The 23,164-nt window shown below is 36.3% G+C and overlaps 1 protein-coding gene across 1 annotated transcript in view; it reads right to left on the bottom strand.

Annotated features, from left to right (window-relative positions):
* ITFG1 (integrin alpha FG-GAP repeat containing 1) overlaps positions 1 to 23,164 on the bottom strand; it is a 242,593-nt gene that overhangs the window by 208,229 nt on the left and 11,200 nt on the right. Inside the window, exon 6 of the mRNA XM_029242010.1 lies at positions 7,214 to 7,308. Coding sequence (XP_029097843.1) covers positions 7,214 to 7,308 — 95 coding nt within the window. The remainder of the gene's footprint in view (positions 1 to 7,213; positions 7,309 to 23,164) is intronic.

The raw sequence follows: 23,164 nt of genomic DNA, 5'->3' as shown, positions 1-23,164 counted from the left end.
CTCCTATAGAAATGGAAATAAAAACAAAAATAAACAAATGGGACCTAATGAAACTTAAAAGCTTTGACGCAGCAAAGGAAACCATAAACAAGACCAAAAGACAACCCTCAGAATGGGAGAAAATATTTGCAAATGAAGCAACTGACAAAGGATTAATCTCCAAAATTTATAAGCAGCTCATGCAGCTTAATAACAAAAAAACAAACAACCCAATCCAAAAATGGGCAGAAGACCTAAATAGACATTTCTCCAAAGAAGATATACAGATTACCAACAAACACATGAAAGAATGCTCAACATCACTAATCATTAGAGAAATGCAAATCAAAACTACAATGAGATATCATCTCACACCAGTCAGAATGGCCATCATCAAAAAATCTAGAAATAATAAATGCTGGAGAGGGTGTGGAGAAAAGGGAACCCTCTTACACTGTTGGTGGGAATGTAAATTGATACTGCCACTGTGGAGAACAGTATGGAGGTTCCTTAAAAAACTACAAATCGAACTACCATATGACCCAGCAATCCCACTACTGGGCATATACCCTGAGAAAACCATAATTCAAAAAGAGTCATGTACCAAAATATTCATTGCAGCTCTATTTACAATAGGCCAGAGATGGAAACAACCTAAGTGTCCATCATCGGATGAATGGATAAAGAAGATGTGGCACATATATACAATGGAATATTACTCAGCCATAAAAAGAAACGAAATTGAGCTATTTGTAATGAGGTGGATAGACCTAGAGTCTGTCATACAGAGTGAAGTAAGTCAGAAAGAGAGAGACAAATACCGTATGCTAACACATATACATGGAATTTAAGAAAAAAAAATGTCATGAAAAACCTAGGGGTGAAACAGAAATAAAGACACAGACTTACTAGAGAATGGACAGGAGGCTATGGGGAGGGGGAAGGGTAAACTGTGACAAAGCGAGAGAGAGGCATGGACATATATACACTGCCAAACGTAAGGTAGATAGCTAGTGGGAAGCAGCTGCATAGCACAGGGAGATCAGCTCGGTGCTTTGTGGCTGCCTGGAGGGGTGGGATAGGGAGGATGGGAGGGAGGGAGACGCAAGAGGGAAGAGATATGGGAACATATGTATATATATAACTGATTCATTTTGTTGTGAAGCTGAAACTAACATACCATTGTAAAGCAATTATACTCAATAAAGATGTTAAAATGGAAAAAAAAATTAGTGAAGTTCAACAGTACTTCAACAAGTAAAAGTATGCTTTAAAGAATTTATACATATTTACTTTTGGATTTTCCAATTGTTGTAATGGGATGACTTGTATTCATGTCATTTTCAAATAAAACGTAAAATCTACTGAGATACCTCTTTGGATATATTTTCCAACATCTGACAACAATCACTTCCTCTTTCATAAAAAAAAAATTCCTTACAGGCAGAGTTGGTGTTGATTAAGGAAATCTAATATTACTGAACTGAAAGAAACTAAGTTTCTAAAACCTCATACGTAAAATATACCTTTCTTCAAAAAGGAACTGTAAAAAACAAGTCTGTCTGTGAGTGTGTGTGTGTGTGAATATAAATGGAATGATGTCCATCGACAGATGAATGGATAAAGAAGATGTGGCAAATATATACAATGGAATATTACTCAGCCATAAAAAGAAACGAAATTGAGTTATTTGTAGCGAGGTGGATGGTCCTAGAGTCTGTAATACAGACTGAAGTACGTCAGAAAGAGAAAAATACTGTATGCTAACACATATATATGGAATCTAAGAAAAAAAAAAAAAGGTCATGAAGAACCTAGGGGCAAGACAGGAATAAAGACACAGACCTACTAGAGAATGGACTTGAGGATATCGGGAGGGGGAAGGGTAAGCTGGGACAAAGTGAGAGAGTGGCATGGACATATATACACTACCAAATGTAAAATAGATAGCTAGTGGGAAGCAGCCGCATAGCACAGGCAGATCAGCTGGGTGCTTTGTGACCACCTAGACAGGTGGGATAGGGAGAGTGGGAGGAAGACACAAGAGGAAGGAGATATGTGGATATATGTATACGTATAGCTGATTCACTTTGTTATAAAGCAGAAACTAACACACCATTGTAAAGCAATTATACTCCAATAAAGATGTTAAAAAATAAATTAAAATAAAATAAAATTTAAAAAAAAGTATTTTACACTTTAACTCCTCAACTTTTTTGAAAAACAGGTAGCAAATAATATTTGCACAAAAACAGTTATATAGATCAATGGAACAGGATAGAAAGCCCAGAGACAAACCCACACACGTATGGTCACCTTATCTTTGATAAAGAAGGCAAGAATATACAGTGGAGAAAAGACAGCCTCTTCAATAAGTGATGCTGGGAAAACTGGACAGCTACATGTAAAAGTATAAAACTAGAACATTCCCTAACACCATACACAAAAATAAGCTCAAAATGGAATACAGACCTAAATGTAAGTCCAAGACACTATCAAACTCTTAGAGGAAAACATAGGCAGAACACTCTATGACATAAATCACAGCAAGATCTTTTTTGACCCACCTCCTAGAGAAATGCAAATCAAAACAAAAATAAACAAATGGGACCTAATGAAACTTAAAAGCTTTTGCACAGCAAAGGAAACCATAAACAAGACCAAAAGACAACCCTCAGAATGGGAGAAAATATTTGCAAATGAAGCAACTGACAAAGGATTAATCTCCAAAATTTACAAGCCGTTCATGCAGCTCAATAACAAAAAAACAAACAACCCAATCCAAAAATGGGCAGAAGACCTAAATAGACATTTCTCCAAAGAAGATATACAGATTGCCAACAAACACATGAAAGGATGCTCAACATCATTAATCATTAGAGAAATGCAAATCAAGACAACAATGAGATATCATCTCACACTGGTCAGAATGGCCATCATCAAAAAATCTACAAACGATAAATGCTGGAGAGGGTGTGGAGAAAAGGGAACCGTCTTGCACGTTTTTGGGAATGTAAATTCGTAAAACACTTTTAAAGGAAGGAAGTTTTATTACTTTTACCAACCACCAGGCATGCTTTACTCATTTGCAATTAGTATACTATATAAAAATGTAATTGCAAAAGCTGATTAGAAGTGTTTGAAAACTGGTAAAAAAAAAAAAAGGGAGGAATAAGAAAAAGAAATAAAAGGCATCCAAGTTAGAAAGAAAAAAGTAAAATTATCTCTGTTCATAGATGACATGATCTTATATGTAGAAAACCCTAAAGATTCTACCAAAAAAAAAACCTGTTCAGACTAATAATGAATTCAGAAAAGTAGCAGGATACAAATTAACATGCAAAAATCAGCTGCATTTCTAAACACTTACAATGAAAAATCCACAAAGGAAATTAAGAAAACATTTCATTTACGATAGAATCAAAATGAATAAAATACTTAGGAATTAACTTAACCAAGGAGGTGAAAGACTTATATAATTAAAAACTATAAAACATTGTTGGAAGAAATCATTAAGAAGACAAATAAAGGAAAACACATTGCATGTTCATGGACTGAAAGACAATATTGTTAAGATGTCAATACTACCCAAAGTGACCTATAGATTCAGAACAATCCTTACCAAAATCTCAATGGCACTTTTTATAGATACAGAAAAAACCTGTCCTAAAATTCATATAGAATCTCAAGGGACCTCCTAAAATAGTCAAAACAATGTTGAAAAAGAACAAAGTTGGAGGACTCACACTTCCCGATTACTAAACATATTCCAAAGCTGTAGTAATCAAACCAGGATAGTACTACAGCGAACTCTCCTCAATGTTATGTGGCAACCTGGATGGGAGGGGAGTTTGGGGGAGAATGGATACATGTATATGTATGGCTGAGTCGCTTTGCTGCGCACCTGCAACTATCACAACATAATTGGCTATATTCCAATATAAAATAAAAAGTTAAAAACAAACCCAAAAAAACCCTAGTGAGGCACCAGCATAAATACAGACATATAGATCAGTGAAATAACAGAGAACCCAGAAATAAACCCTTGAGTATACAGTCAAATGAATTTTGACAAGGGTGGTAAGTGGGGAAAAGACAAGTCCTTTTAATAAATGGTGCTATGGGACTTCCCTGGTGGTCCAGTGGTAAAGAATCTGCCTTCCAGTGCAGGGGATATGGGTTCAATCCCTGGTCAGGGAACTAAGATCCCACATGCTGCAGGGCAACTAAGCCTGCATGCCCCAACTACTGAGCTCGAGCGCCTCAACAAGAGAGCCCGAGTGCTGCAAACTACAGAGCTCACACGCTCTGCAGCCTGTGCACCACAACTACAGAGAGAAAATCCCCATGCCACAACTAGAGAGAAGCCTGCACACCGCAACAAAGACCTGACATAGCCAAAAAAATAAAATAAATATTAAAAAAAAATAAATGGTGCTAGGAAAACTGGATATACACGCAAGTAATGAAGTTGGACCCTTATCTAACATCACATATATAAATTAACTCAAAATGGTTCAAAGCTCTAAATGTAAGGGATAAAAGTATAAAACTCTCAAGAGAAAATATAGGGCAAAAGCTTCATGGCAGTGCATCTGGCAATGACCTTTTGGATAGGACACCAAAGGCACAAGGCCACAAAGAAACAACAGAAAAACTGGACTTCATGAAATTAAAAAAATTTTTGCATACAAAGACCCTATCAACAGAGTAAAAAGATATCCCACAGAATGAGAGAAAATATTTGTAAATCATGTATCTGATGAGGGAGCAATATTATGAACAGAGACTAACTAAAACTTAACAACACCAAAGAAACAACCCAATTGAAAAATGGGCACAGGACTTAAGTACACACTTCTCCAAAAAAGATATGCAAATAGCCAATAAGGACATGAAAAGGTGCTCGACATCACTAATCACTAGGAAAAATGCAAATAAGAACTACAAAGAGGGAATTCCCTGGCAGTCCAGTGGTTAGGACTCAGTGCTTTCACTGCTGGGGCCGGGTTCAATCCCTCAATCCCTGTTTGGGGACTAAGATCCAGCAAGCCACGTGGAGCGGCAAAAAACCAAAGAAACAAAACAAACCCACCCACACTACAATGAGGTATCACATTATACCTATTAGAATGACTACTATGAAAAAAAAGAAAATAACAAATATTGGCAAGTATGTGGAGAAACTGGAACCCTTGTACACTGTTGGTGGGAATGTAAAACGATAAAGTTTCTGTGATGGCCATTCCTCAAAAAATTAAACACAAAATTATCATATGATCCAGCAATTTCACTTCTGGATATATACCCCAAAGAACTGAAAGCAGGATCTCTAAGAGATGTCTGTACATGAAAGTTCACAGCAACATTATTCACAACAGCTAAAATGTGGAAGCTGAGCAAAATGTGGGTATATACAATTCAGCTCTAAAAAGGAAGAAAGTTGGGCTTCCCTGGTGGCGCAGTGGTTGAGAGTCCGCCTGCCGATGCAGGGGACATGGGTTCGTGCCCCAGTCTGGGAAGATCCCACATGCTGCGGAGCGACTAGGCCTGTGAGCAATGGCCGCTGAGCCTGCGCGTCCGCAGTCTGTGCTCCTCAACGGGAGAGGCCACAACAGTGAGAGGCCCGCGTACCGCAAAGAAAAAAAAAACGAAGAAAATTCTGACATATGCTACAACGTGGATGAATTTTAAGGATATTATGCTAAGTGAAATAAGCCAGTTAAAAATAACACACACTGTATGATTTCACTTATTCAAAGTACTTTTAGTGGGCAAAAAGCAAAGTAGAACAGTGGTTGCCATAAGCTGGGGGAAAGGGATGAATGAGGAGTTACGGTTTAATGGGTGTAGAGTTTCAGTTTTACAAGATGAAAAGAGCTGGATGGTCAATACTATGGATGTATTTAATACTACTGAACCACATACTTAAAAATGGTCACAATGGGGGCTTCCCTGGTGGCCCAGTGGTTAAGAGTCTGCCTGCTGATGCAGGGGACACGGGTTCGTGCCCCGGTCTGGGAGGATCCCACGTGCCGCGGAGCGGCTGGGCCCGTGAGCCATGGCCGCTGAGCCCGCGCGTCCGGAGCCTGTGCCCCGCAACGGGAGAGGCCACAACAGTGAGAGGCCTGTGTACCGCAAAAAAAAAAAAAAAAAGGTCACAATGGAAATTTTACATTACGTGTATTTTACCACATTAAAAAAAACTGGAAAAAAATGAGAAGGAAGAAAATTTAAGCATTTAACCTGCCTGTCTCAACTGTACTTCGGGTGACTAAAAAGATAATAATAGATGTTCCTTTTGTTTGTTTGTTTTAAATAGAAAATTCCAGTTGATAATATATGTTGAGGAGTGATAGATTTAGGGTGCTATGGTTTTATAAATCCTTCTGAAACAGTGGACTTGACAATGATCATCAATAGCTGCTTAAATCTAATCACTGGCTTAGAGGAAATACAGGGGACAGAGCCACATATTAACGTCACGGGGACACTACCAGCAAAATCCACACTTTGAGAAATTCTGTAAGACAGGTGTTTTTTCTTCGTATGTATGTACCTCATTTAGCTCCTAATCTGATAGAAACATTTAGGAGAGAATTGGGGCATTCTGAATAGTGAATAAGCATTGGCTATTAAGAGAATACTGTTAAATTTTTTAATGTTTGAAAATGATCGTGAGGTTGTCAAAAATAAAAAAGTCTATCATTTAGAGATACAGATTGAAATATTTATAAATGAAATGATACAATGCTTGGGAATTCCTATAAAATTATCAGGGTGGGAGGAGGGCTCATGGGTGGTTATACAGATGAAACGAGATTGGCCATATACTGATTATTGTTGAAGCTGGGTGATGATTAAATGTGTGTATATCATACTATTCTGCCTACTTTTCTATATTTAAAATTTTTCATAATAAAAATTTTTTGAAGTCTTTGAAATTCTTTAACACATAAGGTAAATATTTTTCTTACAATTAAATTTACAGCATTTATTAGTCAATAATCCAAATTTTGATGTGGTTAACAAACAGCAAAAAACAATAACTAAAGACTTATTTATTGCATCCAGTACTTTTTACATTTTTCCGATATCACTAACTTCCTTATAACCTTTTAACATTTTGGTCTTAATGTTCAATTCAATAGCAAATGACTACTAGGAAAACAGTAAAAATCTCATCATTCTTTGGCAGCCTAAAAGACATACTTTACATTTATGTGCAACTCACCTGCTGTAAAATCTTCAGTTAGATCAATGAACGCATGAGAATGTGGAATCCGCATTTTACTTTTAATGGTCAATGCAGGATGCCATGATAAATTCCTAAAAGAAAAATTTTTTTCTTAAGGCAAACATCAAATGAGCACTGTTTTAAAACAAAAATATCTGCATGCAAGATATTTTAAAAACGCATTTATTCTTACTTCTGTCACATACTCTAAAATTCACTCTTTCAGAGTGTACAATTTAGTGGTTTTTGTATATTCACAGTGTGCAGCCATCACCACTATCTAATTTCACATTTTCATCACCTCAAAATGAAACTCTGTATTCATTAGTAACTTCTCATTCTCCCCACCATCAAGCCTCTGGCAAACACTAATTTGCTTTCTGGCTCTATGGATTTCCCTATTTTGGACGTTTCATATATATGGAATCATATAACATGTGGCCTTTTGTGCCTGGTTTCTTTCACTTGGAATAATATTTTCAGGTTCATCCATGTTGTAGCATGTGTCACTACTTCAGTCTTTTTTATCCCTGAATAATATTTAATTACATGGCTATATTTTTTGTAAATCTGTTCAACTGTTGATGGACATTTGACTTGTTTCCACTTCTGGCTATTACAATTAAATGCTGTTATGAATATTCATGTACAAGTTTTTATGTGGACATATACATATGTTTTTTGTTTTGTTTTGTTTGCGGTACGCGGGCCTCTCATTGTTGTGGCCTCTCCCGTTGCGGAGCACAGGCTCCGGACGCGCAGGCTCAGCAGCCATGGCTCACAGGCCCAGCCGCTCCGCGGCATGTGGGATCTTCCCGGACCGGGGCACAAACCCGCGTCCCCAGCATCGGAAGGCGGACTCTCAACCACTGTGCCACCAGGGAAGCCCCCTTTGCCTATTTTTAAATTGGGTTATTTATTGCTTTGAGTAGTAAGAGTTCTTTATATAGACTAGATCCTATTTAACTGATGCATGATTTGCAATATTTTCTCCCATTCTGTACAGTCTTTTCAGTTTCTGGATAGTGTCCTGTGCTGTGTAGAAGCTTTTAATTTGATAAATCCAGTTCTAATTTTTTTGTGTTGCTTTTTTCTTTTGGTGTCAGATCTAAGAATCCATTTCCAAATCCAAGATTATGAAAATTTACCCCTGTGCTTTCTTCTAAGACTTTTATGTTTTAGCTCTTATATTTATATCTTTAATTGCTTAAGTGTAAGAAAAATAACTTAATATTATCATGGGTGATATTTCCCCGAGACTGTGGAGAATGATTATCTTTTATAAATATTAATTCCAAAGTTTTCAGCCATGAAAAAGAATGAATTTATACCCCTATCTCATACCATATACCAAAAATTAACTCAGATGTCTCAAACTGCTAAAATAAATAGAACTCTTGTATACTGCTGATGGGAATATAAAATGGTGCATTAGCTATGGAAAACAGTTTGGTAATTCTTCCAAAAGCCAAACAATGAATTGCCATATGACTCTTCATTTCTATACCTAAGTGTATACCAATAAGAATCGAAAAGCACACTGTTTGCAGATGACATGATACTATACATAGAGATTCCAAAAACTCTACCAGAAACCTACTAGAGTTAATCAATGAATTTGGTAAAGTAGCAGGATACAAAATTAATGCACAGAAGTCTCCTGCATTGATATACACTAATGATGAAAAACCTGAAAGAGAAATTAAGGAAACACTCCCATTTACCATTACAACAAAAAGAATAAAATACCTAGAAATAAACCTACCTAAGGAGACAAAAGACCTGTATGCAGAAAACTATGACACTGATGAAAGAAATTAAAGATGATACAAACAGGTGGAGAGATATGCCATGTTCTTGGATTGGAAGAATCAACATTGTGAAAATGACTATACTACCCAAAGCAATCTACAGATTCAATGCAATCCCTATCAAACTATCAATGGCATTTTTCACAGAACTAGAACAAAAAATTTCACAGGAGATAAACCCACACACATATGGTCACCTTATCTCTGATAAAGGAGGCAAGAATATACAATGGAGAAAAGACAGCCTCTTCAGTAAGTGGTGCTGGGAAAACTGGACAGCTACATGTAAAAGAATGAAATTACAACGTTCCCTAACACCATACACAAAAATAAACTCAAAATGGATTAGAGAACTAAATGTAAGACCGGACACTATAAAACTCTTGGAAAGGGGCTTCCCTGGTGGCGCAGTGGTTGACAGTCTGCCTGCCAATGCAGGGGACATGGGTTCGTGCCCCGGGCCGGGAAGATCCCACATGCCACAGAGCAGCTGGGCCCGAGAGCTATGGTGGCTGAGCCTGTGCATCCGGAGCCTGTGCTCCGCAATGGGAGAGGCCCGGGCACCGAAAAAAAAAAAAAAAAACACTCTTGGAGGAAAACAATAGGAAGAAGACTCTTTGATATAAATCATAGCAAGATCTTTTTTGACCCACCTCTTAGAGTAATGGAAATAAAAACAAAAATAAACAAATGGGACCTAATGAAACATAAGCTTTTGCACAGCAAAGGAAACTATAAACAAGACAAAAAGCCAACCCTCAGAATGGGAGAAAATATTTGCAAACAAAGCAACTGACAAAGGATTAATCTCCAAAATATACAACCAGCTCATGCATCTCAATATCAAAAAAACAAACAATCCAATCCAAAAATGGTCAGAAGACCTAAATAGACATTTCTCCAAAGAAGATATACAGATTACCAACAAACACATGAAAGGATGCTCAACATCACTAATCATTAGAGAAATGGAAATCAAAACTACAATGCGGTATTCACCTCACACCAGTCCGAATAGCCATCATCAAAAAATCTACAAACAATAAATGCTGGAGAGGGTGTGGAGAAAAGGGAACCCTCTTGCACTGTTGGTGGGAATGTAAATTGATACAGCCACTATGGAGAACAGTTCGGAGGCTCCTTATAAAACTAAAAATAGAGCTACCAGATGACTCAGCAATCCCACTACTGGGCATATACCTTAAGAAAAACATAATTCAAAAAGAGACAGGTACCACAACGTTCACTGCTGCACTATTTACAATAGCCAGGACATGGAAGCAACCTAAGTGTTCTCTGTTGTTTGTAGTGAGGTGGATGGACCTAGAGTCTGTCATACAGAGTGAAGTAAGTCAGAAAGAGAAAAACAAATACCATATGCCAATGCATATATAGGAAATCTAAAAAAAAAATAAAATAAAAATGGTTCTAATGAATCCAGGGGCAGGACAGGAATAAAGACACAGACGTAGGGAATGGACTTGAGGACATGGGGAGGGGGAAGGGTAAGCTGGGACAAAATGAGACAGTAGCATTGACATATATATACACTACCAAATGTAAAACAGATAGCTAGTGGGAAGCAGCTGCATTGCATGGGGAGATCAGCTGGGTGCTTTGTGACCACCAGAGGGGTGGGATAGGGAGGGTGGGAGGGAGACGCAAAAGGGAGGGCATATGGGGATATATGTATATGTATAGCTGATGCACTTTGTTATACAGCAGAAACTAATACAACATTGTAAAGCAATTATACTCCAACAAAGATGTTAAAAAAAAAAGAATTGAAAACAGGTATTCAAACAAATACTGGTACATGAATGCTCTTAGCAGCACTATTCACAATAACCCAAATATCTACCAATGGATGAATGAATAAACGAAATGTCATATACCCATACAATGAAAATATTTTTCAGTCATAAAAATAACTGGAGTACCGATACATGATACAATATGGATGAATCTTTAAAATATTATTCTATGTGAAAGAAGCCAGACTCAAAAAGTCACATCTTGTATGATTTCATTTATATGAAATACCCATAATAGGAAAATCCTAGAGACAGAAAGAAGATTAGTGGTTACCAAGTGCAGGGGTAGAGAGGAAAGGGAGAGTGACTGCTTAATGGGTACAGGGTTTCCTTTCGGAGAGATGAAAAGTCACTGGAACTAGGTGATGGCTGCACAGTGTTGTAAATGTTCTAAATCTCACTGAAGTGTACACAATGATGGTTAATTTTAATAATGTTATACAAATTTTATCTCATTAAAAAAACCAATAGTACTAAGATTCACATATCCTTCATTTAGTTACTCCTAATGTTAACATCTAATATAACCATAGTGCATTTGTCAAAATCAGGAAGGTCATACTGGTAAACTATTAGGAACTACAGAAAGAAGAGCAAGTTTAAATAAAATCATTTCCCCACAATTCCTCACTAGTGAAGAACACTCCAGTGTCAAAGGCATTCCTATTTATCAAGGCCCTACTTAAATCAGCTTCCTCCAAAAGGCCTTTACTCCTCTCTCACTGCTTCACTATTATACTTTTCTCTAGTAATAGCACTTTAGTTTGCATTATAGTTACTTGAGGAACTATTTCTCTGAGAGTGTATCCTAGATACCCTAACTCATAGATATTTGTATCTACAATGCCTAACCAGGACCTGGCTCCCAAATACTGGCTGAACTGAATCGTAGTCTTAAGTAGCATCTCCTATTCTTCTCTACTTCTAGTTAGAATTTGCTATTTTTTTCACAGTACTGTGTTCCAGTCCAATATGGAAGCATAGATATGTCATCTCCAAAGAGCAATTAAAGGCTAATTAAGTCTAAGTTAATTGTCAACACAGTATCCAATTGAGTAGACAGCAAACAAGGTTCACCTGTGAATTTAGTTTTGAAGTGTTTGGAAAGTGGGAAGAAACAATTGACTAATTTGTTATTGGTAGGTGGATTCTGGAAAAAAGAGTAAGCATTCAACAGGAGAAAATTTTCTCTATGCAAAGGGTTCTACAAACAGTAACTTCTCCCCAGTAACCTTCTTCTACATTCTTTTTAGCACATACTGGGCCTCATCTATAACCTAAACAAGACACTAAAAACCAAACCAAGCAGTATTCCTACAACTTGATTGTATTACTTTAACTAAAACCCCATAATATAGGGTTATGATAATAAGAAAATATTAATATACATTGAAAAGTTATATTTAGCATTTGTTGTATGGTAATTCAATACCAAGCATTCATGTCATGTTTTTCTTTCATACTACACAAGGTTAGAAATGCTTAAAATAATTTCAATTAAGTCCAATTTAATAATCATTGGTTCACTTCTCTTTAAGATATGCCATTTATTCATCAGTTCTTTAAATTCTAAGCATTAAAGTATTTTAAATTACATACAAAATAATCAGGCTCAGGCTAGAGATCCTATGACAAGTTTGACATAAAGTCATTTCAGAAGAGTTTTGCATGTTCCCAACAAATTTGTAATTATATGCTGAAAATGAATTAAAAAAACACAAACTTTTATACAGTTGAGCTCCATGAGGTTAATCGTGTGGCTGTCTTTAATTACTATGCTAGTAGTTATTGATATAATTTCCCATAGAGTTTTTACAGGTTTGCTTTGAAACAAGTTATAGCTAGAATTTTGGAAAACCTCAACTAACTTGTGACATTTTGTCTTAGGAACTATTTAACAAAACGTACATTTCAAATGAAGAATCTAGAACAGCGATAAAGCAAAAGTCATAAGTGGCAGACTATGGGCCAAATTCAGCATAAAATGTGTTTTATTTGACCTACACATTGTTTAAAAAAGTTTGAATTCAGAGGTAAAACAAATTAAAAATCAGATTTCAAATAAAAATCAGGATTTCCAACTTCTCTTGAAATATCAGAAGGTCTGGCAAGCAACTGGCCCTTTTCACACAGAGCTAGAGCCTCCAGGCAGGTCAAGTCGGAAGCTTCCCGAAGTGTTCACTCACTTTGTTTTCCTTCTGGGCCCCATCAGACACTTGAGTTTGCAACTCATAATAAAATATTAATTGTAATATTGCTATCTTGAACATTTCAAATCAATATTCAAGTTCTTCACAGTATTTTAAGTTTTACACTTGTTGCCTATACTCTGATATTTTACATTAACATCTCTTAAAAGGCAGTTAGCAGATTCTTATAGTTTATTTTACATACAGTGTCTATTTACCATTCTGATGACTACCAAAGGTGGGCGGAAAAAGAGCTTTTGATTCTTTCATGGTACATTTTAAGATGACTGACAACTTAAGTTGCCTAAGATAATTAATTGTTTAAAAATTTAAATAGGTGAAAATAAAATTCATTTCTCCTTCTGCCTTTAATGTTGCTCTTTATACACAACATAGTTTTTCAGTAAGAAGCAGACACCATATTTTTCAAGCAACTATACCCATATAAACTATAATTTCCTTAACTCCATTTGAATGCCAAGGTCACAGATGTAAACTGCTCTGATGACAAAAGAAGAAACAGCAGAGATGAAAAAGTGGGCAGTTCTGAGTCATGTTGAATCTGTTGACATTTCTTGACCTCTGTAGAAAATTCCAATTACTAGTTTGTCCCCAACAGGAAACATAATTATGTCAAGATGTTCTAATTTGTAGGCATCATCATCTTTAATCTCAAAGAATAGCATTTATCAAAGGATGAATTTAAATGTAATTAATGTCAACTGTAGCTTTTAGTTGCCTATTATGATAACTGCTCTTATAAATGACTGCTAATCCACTCACTTTTCAATGATCAGCCTACAATGAGTTGCCATTATTTAAGATACCTAGGTAAGGGACTTCCCTGGTGGCACAGTGGTTAAGAATCCGCCTGCCAATGTTGGGGACACGGGTTCAATCCCTGGTCTGGCAAGATCCCACATGCCATGGACCAACTAAGCCTGTGTGCCACAACCACTGAGCCTGTGCTCTAGAGCCCGTGAGCCACAACCACTGAGCCCGTGTGCCACAACTACTGAAGCCCAGGTATCTGGAGCCTGTGCTTCGTGACAAGAGAAGCCACCACATTGAGAAGCCCGCACACTGCAATGAAGAGTAGCCCCCGCTCGACACAACTAGAGAAAGCTCGTGCACGGCAACGAAGACCCAATGCAGCCAAAAATAATTGATTAATTAATTAATTTAAAAAACAACAACAACAACATTCATGTAATACAACTGAACTATTAAAAAAAAAAAAGATACCCAGGTAAAAGCAGTTACTAGGAGATAGGTCTAGCGTGAAGATGGGTCTAGCATGCTTCTCTAAGCCGCCTAGTCCAGTGGTCTTGAAAACTTTTGTTCCAATAGACTCTTAAAAGAATTTACAAAAACTATATCCTTTAATACCTAGAAGTTCATTTCTAAGAAAGTAATATAAATATTTTCAATGCTTTAAATAGCTACAAAAGCATGTAATCTTTAAACCTATTAGAATTACTGATTTTTTTTTTTTTTTTTTTGCGGTATGCGGGCCTCTCACTGTTGTGGCCTCTCCCGTTGTGGAGCACAGGCTCTGGACGCGCAGGCTCAGCGGCCATGGCTCACGGGCCCAGCCGCTCCGCGGCATGTGGGATCTTCCCGGACCAGGGCATGAACCCGTGTCCCCTGCATCGGCAGGCAGACTCTCAACCACTGCGCCACCAGGGAAGCCCCTAATTACTGATATTTTAAAATAAAATGATTACTCTAATTAATGGAACAGAATAGGGAGCCCAGAAATAAACCCACACACTTATAGTCAATCTATGACAGTGGAGGCAACAATATACAATGGAGAAAAGACAGTCTCTTCAATAAGTGGTGCTGGGAAAACTGAACAGCTACATGTAAAACAATGAAATCAGAACATACTCTAACACCATATACAAAAATAAACTCTAAATGGATTACAGACCTAAATGTAAGACTAGATACTATAAAACTCCTAGAGGAAAACATAGGCAGAGCACTCTTTGACATAAATCGCAGCAATATTCTTTTGGATCCATTTCCTAAAGCAAAGGAAATAAAAGCAAAAAATAAACAAATGAGACGTAATTAAAACTTAAGAGCTTTTGCACAGCAAAGGAAACCACTGACAAAATGAAAAGACAACCTACTGAATTGAAGAAAATATTTGCAAATGATATGACTGATAAGGGATTAATATCCAACATATATAAACAGCTCATATAAATAACTCAACATCAAAAAAACAACCAACCCAATTAAAAAATGGGCAGAAGAGCTGAATACACATTTTTCCAAAGAGAAAATGCAGATGGCCAACAGGCACATGGAAAGATGCTAAACCTGGCTAATTATCAGGGAAATGTAAATCAAAACCATAATGAGATATGACCTCATACCTGTCAGAATGGCTATCATCAAAAAGAACACAAATAACAAATGTTGGTGAGGATGTAGAGAAAAGGGAACCCTCGTACACTGTTGGTAGGAATGTAAATTGGTACAGCCACTGTGGAAAACACTATGGAGGTTTCTCAAATAATAAAAACAGAGCTACCATATGATCCAGCAATTGCACTCCTAGGTATATATATCTAAAACAAAAACACTAATTCAAAAAGATATGTTCATAGCAGCATTATTTATGAAAGCCAACATATGCAAGCAACCTAAGTATCTAACAACATATGAATAAAAAAGATGTGATATATGTGTGTGTAACACACACACACACACACACACACACACACACACACACACACACACACACACACACACAATGGAATGTTACCCGGCCATAAAAAAGACCGAAATTTTGCCATCTGCAGCAACATGGATGGACTTGAAGGGCATTATGCTAGGTGAAATAAGCCAGACAGAGAAAGATAAAAGCTATATGATATCACTTGTATATGGAATCTAAAAAAAACAACAAACTAGTGAATATAACATAAAGGAAGCAGGCTCAAAGATATAATACAGAACAAACTAGTGGTTACCAGTGGAGAGGGAAGGAGGAGGGGCAATATAAGGGCAGGGGAGTAAGAGGTACAAACTATTAAGTATAAAACAAGGATATATTGTACAACACAGGGAATAGAGCCAATATTTTACCATAACTATAAATAGCATATAAACCTTAAAAGCTGTAAATCACTATATTGTACACCTGTCACCTTTATAATATTTTATAGCAACTATACTTCAATAAAAAAATTAAAATGATTACTCTTAAAAATGTGTTTAGTAGAATATAGATACCATACTGATTATTATCCACCATCATCCACATACACCCACAAACCACATAAAAAAGCTCTTCTTCTCTTTATCCTTGGACTTGTACTTCTATTCTATTTCTGTTATAGAACTTTATCATGATGTAAAATGTTTTTATATCTGGTCTTTTTATGTCTCCAAAGAAATGTACATCTTCAAATTGGTATTTAAATTGGCTTTATGCATCCAGGTGTTTTAAAAAAAAAACTCTTTGAGGTTGAGTTATTTTAACTACTACTGTACAACTGATGAAAAAGCTTTTATAGCTTATTAAATCAAAGGTAAAATTTCATTGGAAATGCATTTTTTTGAAGAAATGAATGGAGCTTTAAAATATATTAGTTTACTTACCTTTAGACTAGCATGACACTGCTAGAATGAAACAGGATTCAGCATGAAGTCTACTCCTTTTCTTCATCTTTATAGATACAGATGCTAAGAAATCTTGTTCATATATGTTCATTAAAATCTCCATGGAAATTTAATCTTAATTTATTAGGTATGATAAATTTATTGTAATTATGTATTTTAAAAACACCCTTATTTTTTAGAGATATATACTTAAATATTTATGGATTAAAAATGTCTGGGGAGGGAGTTAGAGAGAGAAATGAAGGAAAAGTTGTGAATGAAATAAGACTGGCCAAGAGTTGCTAACTGTAGCTGAATGACAGGTGTATTATATGCAAATTCATTGTCCTATTTGCTCTACCTTTGCATATGTTTAAATTTTTCCATAATGAAAGTAAAAAAAAAAAAAGAATTTAGAGCTGCTGATTTAGCTCATTCAATTTATGTAAAATGCCTGGTATATAATCCAGTTAGCAAAGCCAGTCCTCACTGTCAAACCAATCTCCAAATGAAAGTTATTTTCTGTCAGAAAGAGTTTGACCTCATTTTTTCAATTCAAATAAATTTGTTAACATGTGTTTCAAGGAACATTACAAAAAGTACTGAAAAAAGTACAGATTATATATTGTAGGAAAGATTACTAAAAGCAGTCAAAATTAAGGTAATTTTGATAAAATTGATTTATCTATTTTCATAAAATAAGTTATAAAAACAAGATAGTAAAGCAACATGCTGTTTCTCTTTAGTGAACTTAAAGCATTGCAATGTAAAGTACAGCTAAAATAATTTATAATACAGTAAGTATGATAAAAGACATAACAGTCCATTAAATGTATGTGAATACTGACTCTGGTATCTGGCTTTTAGAGTAAATAAAAACAGATTATAAAAATGAGAAATCACACAATTTCTTTCTTATTTCTTTAGACATACCAAATTTTTCCCTATGACTTTAATAAATGAGAAAGGTATATACTACAAAAAATTATTTTGCTCAGGAGCCAGCATGTAAATTTATTTTCTATTAATAGGAGAAAGAAAATAGTAAACATTTCATAAGACAAGATAAAATATTTGACTTTAAATGGAATTTTCTTGATATGATTTGATAAAGTAGGTATTAGCTACATTACAGAAAAATGCATACCAAATATAAAAGAAATTACGTAAAAGTTTTATCCATAGGTTTGGTAGTCCTTGAGAACGTTCTGGTCACATCTGAAACAATCACTGGCATGATCCAAAACTACATAGGCATGAAAAGTACCTTCCTTCCATTTAATTACGTGTCTTAGGGATAGAGTACTAAGAAGAGCTAAAAGGTCTGCTTTGCTGAATTTGGTGTTTCTTACGGATGCTCTGTGCTGTGCTCTCCCAGGACCCTCTCTCAATAATTACAGATTCTTTGACAGTAGTCAGGGAATGCAGGAGGCAAAGTCATTAAACAAAAACTGTCATTACTCCCACAACCCCACTCTAGCACATCTGAATTCAGAACATATCAATGTGGATCAAAATGCTTTTTGCTACCAAGCTTCATCTGAAGAGAAATAGGAAGAAGAAATAGGAGAAGAGGAAGAACTGGAAATTCTATTAGTTTAGTATACCTGTGTTTCGTGCTGTACGGGTTTTTACTCCCCAGGAAATGTACAATTAGTGAGATTTAGGAAGGGTAAAGAACATGGCTTTCTTACATGAAGGAGGAGAAAGTTATAGTGAAAATAGGTACGTTTTCAGGCTCATCAATTTTAGGTAGGAGTACCTATGAAACCTGAGGATCTAGTTGCTTAAATGATCTGTGTTTGCATATTCCTTTGCAAGTCTTTACCTATGGTAAAGTAAATAAACACAGCCTACCATGCTGTGTATCCAAAGATGACCACATTATTTCCCATCCCACATGCTCTTTTACATTTCAGTTAAGCCACGCTCACATCTAGAGGTAGAGTACATAATCCTCAAATTCCCTAGAATATTAGCTAATTCTTTGATTAGAATGCCACAGAAGTGATGCTGTTTAACTGCCAGGACCAAGCCTTAAAGAGATCTCCAGCTTCTGTCTATACTCTTCTATTGCTTCTTCTTGGAAAACAACCACTATGCTATGACGAAGTCTAAGTTAACCATGTTGGAGCACCACCAAGGCCCTCTGTGACTATAACAATGGTAATGGCTATACAGAGTTGAAGGCAGGAACAAAGGCTTTACAATTTGGAAGACCAAGATTCAAATCCCAGATCTACCATTTATTTACATTGCAAGCTTACAGTGGTCACTTAACCTTTGAATTAGCTGGCTCCTTGACAGCGCCTCTTGAACTACACAGCTACCCGTTGTGGGAAAAATATGAGACAACTGATGGAAACTGCCAACCCCAGAGTTACTAAGTAGATATTTTAAAAAGTAAATAGGCTTGTTTAGGATTCTCTTTCTTTTCATCCTTCCCCATCCAACCCTGAGCCTCACAGAGGACAATAAGCTGTGCAATCCTCAGTTATGCCTCTTCAGGAGGGGCATGGTGAGGAGTACAACACATGAGAGAAGAGTGGGAAAAGAAGCATGGCTGAAGAACAGAGTTACATTGGTAAATACTTGATGGGTTATTCACTCACTCTTGGGCCTCTATTAGAATTCAAAGGTATGGGTCAGACCAGATAAATCTTAAGGACCTCTTAGAAATAGCACCTTATGTTCATAAGAGAAAATGTGGCGATTTCTTTCAGCCATATCCTTACTTTGTCCAAATGTTCCTACCTCCACAGGGTGTGCAACAGTGATATTACACCTGAAAGACGGCCCTAGCAGCACTGGCTCCTAGGGCAGGAAGACAGAAGAGTAGGCAGTCTGAGGAGAAGCATAGGCCCCCATCTCTACTCAGGACTACTATGGAACTCAGGAACTCATGCAGCTCAGAGCCTAGGCCTCCAGACTGTTAAAAATCAAGTATTTGTAGGGCATTTTCAACAGAATATACATTTTTAAAACATACAATACGACTCTAATGAAAGAGAACTTAACCTGTATTTTCAGGAATTATAAATTATTTTGATTCATTTTACCCTAAATTGAAATGATAATATAGACCAAGCTTACTCAAAGTCTGCTCTATACACATAGCTTCTCTAACTGTGCTTGTTTGTTTTTCTTTTTCTAATTTTTATTGTGGTAAAATATATACAACATAGAAGTTACCATCTTAACCATTTTTAAGTGTACAGTTCATTGGTATTCTATGCTTGTCTTTTTGGTTTTTTTTTTTTTTGTGGTACGCGGGCCTCTCACTGTTGTGGCCTCTCCCGTTGTGGAGCACAGGCTCCGGATGCGCAGGCTCAGTGGCCATGGCTCACGGGCCTAGCAGCTCCGTGGCATGTGGGATCTTCCCGGACCGGGGCCCGAACCCGTGTCCCCTGCATCGGCAGGCAGACTCTCAACCACTGCGCCACTAGGGAAGCCCTCTATGCTTGTTTTAAAATGGACTTTTTTCAATACATGCAAATCGTAATAAAATAAAACAAAATGGTTTCCTCTCAAAGAAGGAAACAAAATTTTGATATATGCTAATAGAAATATGTTGAATTCAAAACACTTTTAAATATCATCAATATTAATGATGAACAATTACCGTTGAATTTACTTGCACAAAAACTCAAAAGAAGCTCTCTTTCTAAATGATTACTACAAAGAAAACATATCTTAAAAATTGTAAGATTTAACTAAAAGCAAAGTGAGTAAATTTTGAGAATAACCTCTTAAATTCACTTAGAAACAATCAAAAGTTCACTTACATACAACACTGCCAACCAGAACATAAAACAAAGCAGTATAATAAATCACCAGGGAATCAAGCGTCATTTAATTGACTCCCCAAAAGCTTCTGGTGGGACTCCAGGAAATAAAATTATGGATCCTTGAATAACAAGTCACTTGAAATAATCACAGCATATACAATTCTAAGTTATCTGCTAAAGCTTTCACTATTTCTGTGGCTTAATTTTGAAAAGGAAAGGTTTAGGCGAGAAACGAGAGAATCAATGAATTTATCTCCAATAGCAAAGTTTCTTTAGGAAAAGAGAAAAGTTATAAAACTGATGCTCTGTTTCTATGGAAATACCAATAAAAAACTTATTTCTTAAGTCCTAATAGATTCCTTTAAACAACAATGCTCAAAATACAAATGGTGTATAAGGTGAGAAAGGGAGGGGCTTGCTAGGGGAATTCTAAGAAAATATGAATCATCTCAAAGCTACCTTTTTCTGTTAAGACTATGAGTACTAATGCTGACTATAAAGTTAAAAGCTGTCCTGATGATTATTTGGTTTTCTTTTGTGTTATAAATCTCTTAATTTTCATATTTTTTCTAAATAGATTTAAATGACAAATATCATTTTTTCATTAAGATAAATATTTGCAAAATTTTCTGTAATGCACCAGCAAACAAACAAATCAGCAGTAAAAATGAAGGGTGATTTAATAAATCAGTCATTGGTTATAATGTAAGAAGATTACATAGAAAAACAGGGATTTATTCCTTCTGAATTGAGATTAAATACCTATACTTAAATAGAAGATAGTTTTTTCTGCTAATGGAGGAAAAATATCCACTCACATAAATAAGTTAAAAATGGCTGCTTTCAGTGCCATTAATATTCCACTCAAAATATTCATGCAAATGTTTGTGAAGTAAATGGAATATGGCAAAAGTGCTTGTTCGTCACATACCTGGATTAATATTCCCAGGTATACAACTTGGGCCTGACCCAGTAATGTGTTTGAACTCAGTATATGAGTCACAGAAAATATGAACAGACCAACATTACATTTGGCTTTGATTAAAATTACAGGCACAAGTGTTTTCACGTCAATACTAAAAACAATATCCTGAATGCTTATGCAACATCAGTTTCAAATACCCTTTTACAGAAAATGCTCATTAACGATAACCTCATCACTGCAAAAGCTGCTCTAACACTTAATAGCTAGGTGTTATTTCTAAGTAATGTGGCACATTATTACATTATTTCAAGTCATTATAAAGTGAGATGGAGGCGCAAACTGAATCCTCACCTTTGTACATTTAACGCACTTCAATTATCTCTGGCACCTCAGCAGAGGTTTAGCACCCTTCCTGTCCCTATCAGATAACCCCCACAGTACCAATTAAAAGGGATTCTTCTACCTATCACTGTTTCCAGCTTAGGCTGACCATCTGCACCCTTACTCCAGCCGAACTGATGTTAGTTTTACCTGTGGGCAATCTCCTGTTTCCATGCCTGTACTGGGCCACTTACAGCCATGGGCTTTCCCGCACAATCCCATGGGAGCATTTAGCATTCTACTTAAAGACCATTGCAAAATTTCCCATAAAATTAAGGTGCTAGCCAAATTTAATTAAATTTAAGATAATCTTGGGTCTGGCATAAATAAGCATAATATTTAAGTTGCAAAAGTTGGTTAGATTCCTTAATAGACTGGGCTGCCAATAGACTTTTAAGTCTTTAACAGACTTAAAAGACTGGGCTGCCAATCATTAGTCATGCAAATGGTCCAAAATGTCAATACTAATGGCTTTTTCACTTATACACCTAATCATATATCTGTAACATAAAACTGATATGGCAAAATACATTTTTCTTATTTTAGTAACATATTAATGCTTGCCCCCATAGAGACATATTCAGCTTTCTGTTGTCTGAATAATGATAACGCAAGCAATAGTCATCCTAACAATGTTCTTGACAGAAATTCCTTTCTGTCAATTTTTATAACTTCATTTTAAAAGTTATCAGGACAAAGGTAACAGGATAAATCTTGGATACAAACTTGTTACCTATAATATGGTTAGCTACTATTGTTTAATCTGTAACTGAAGTTTAAATGAGAAATATCATAAAATAGTAGAGAATTACTCCAGTATACTGTAGTATGCCAGAGAATAATGTATAAAAAATAAAAGTGAATATATCTTTAGGCAGAATAAGTTTTTGGTTTTTTTTTTTGCAGTACGCAGGCCTCTCACTGTTGTGGCCTCTCCCGCTGCAGAGCACAGGCTCCGGACGCGCAGGCTCAGCGGCCATGGCTCACGGGCCTAGCCGCTCCACGGCATGTGGGATCTTCCCGGACCGGGGCACGAACCCGTGTCCCCTGCATCAGGAGGCGGACTCTCAACCAGTGCGTCACCAGGGAAGCCCCAGAATAAGTTTTTAAAGAAGCATCAGAGGAAAAAAAAATCTAACATAGAATTCAGAACAAATAAATAAGCTATGACATTATCACACAATATCTAGTAGTTTTTACTTTTTCAATTATCTACAATAGCTGTTTCATAAGTTTAAATTTCCAAAGGTCAAACCACATCACATTAAAAACATTCCAAGTATTTCTTTCACTAAAATGGAGATTACCATGAAATAAACCAGGCCAGAAGCCACCATCACATTCTCAATCACATGTCTACCCAAGACAAACAAGCAGGGCTTGCTATGGTAGGAGTCACCTGTGCCTTCCCCTAGCCCA

This window comes from Monodon monoceros, unplaced genomic scaffold (genome assembly GCF_005190385.1).
Source record: "Monodon monoceros isolate NGI ecotype Baffin Bay Population unplaced genomic scaffold, NGI_Narwhal_1 Super_Scaffold_10, whole genome shotgun sequence".
Taxonomy (NCBI): domain Eukaryota; kingdom Metazoa; phylum Chordata; class Mammalia; order Artiodactyla; family Monodontidae; genus Monodon; species Monodon monoceros.
This window is presented reverse-complemented; position numbering and strand designations above follow the sequence as displayed.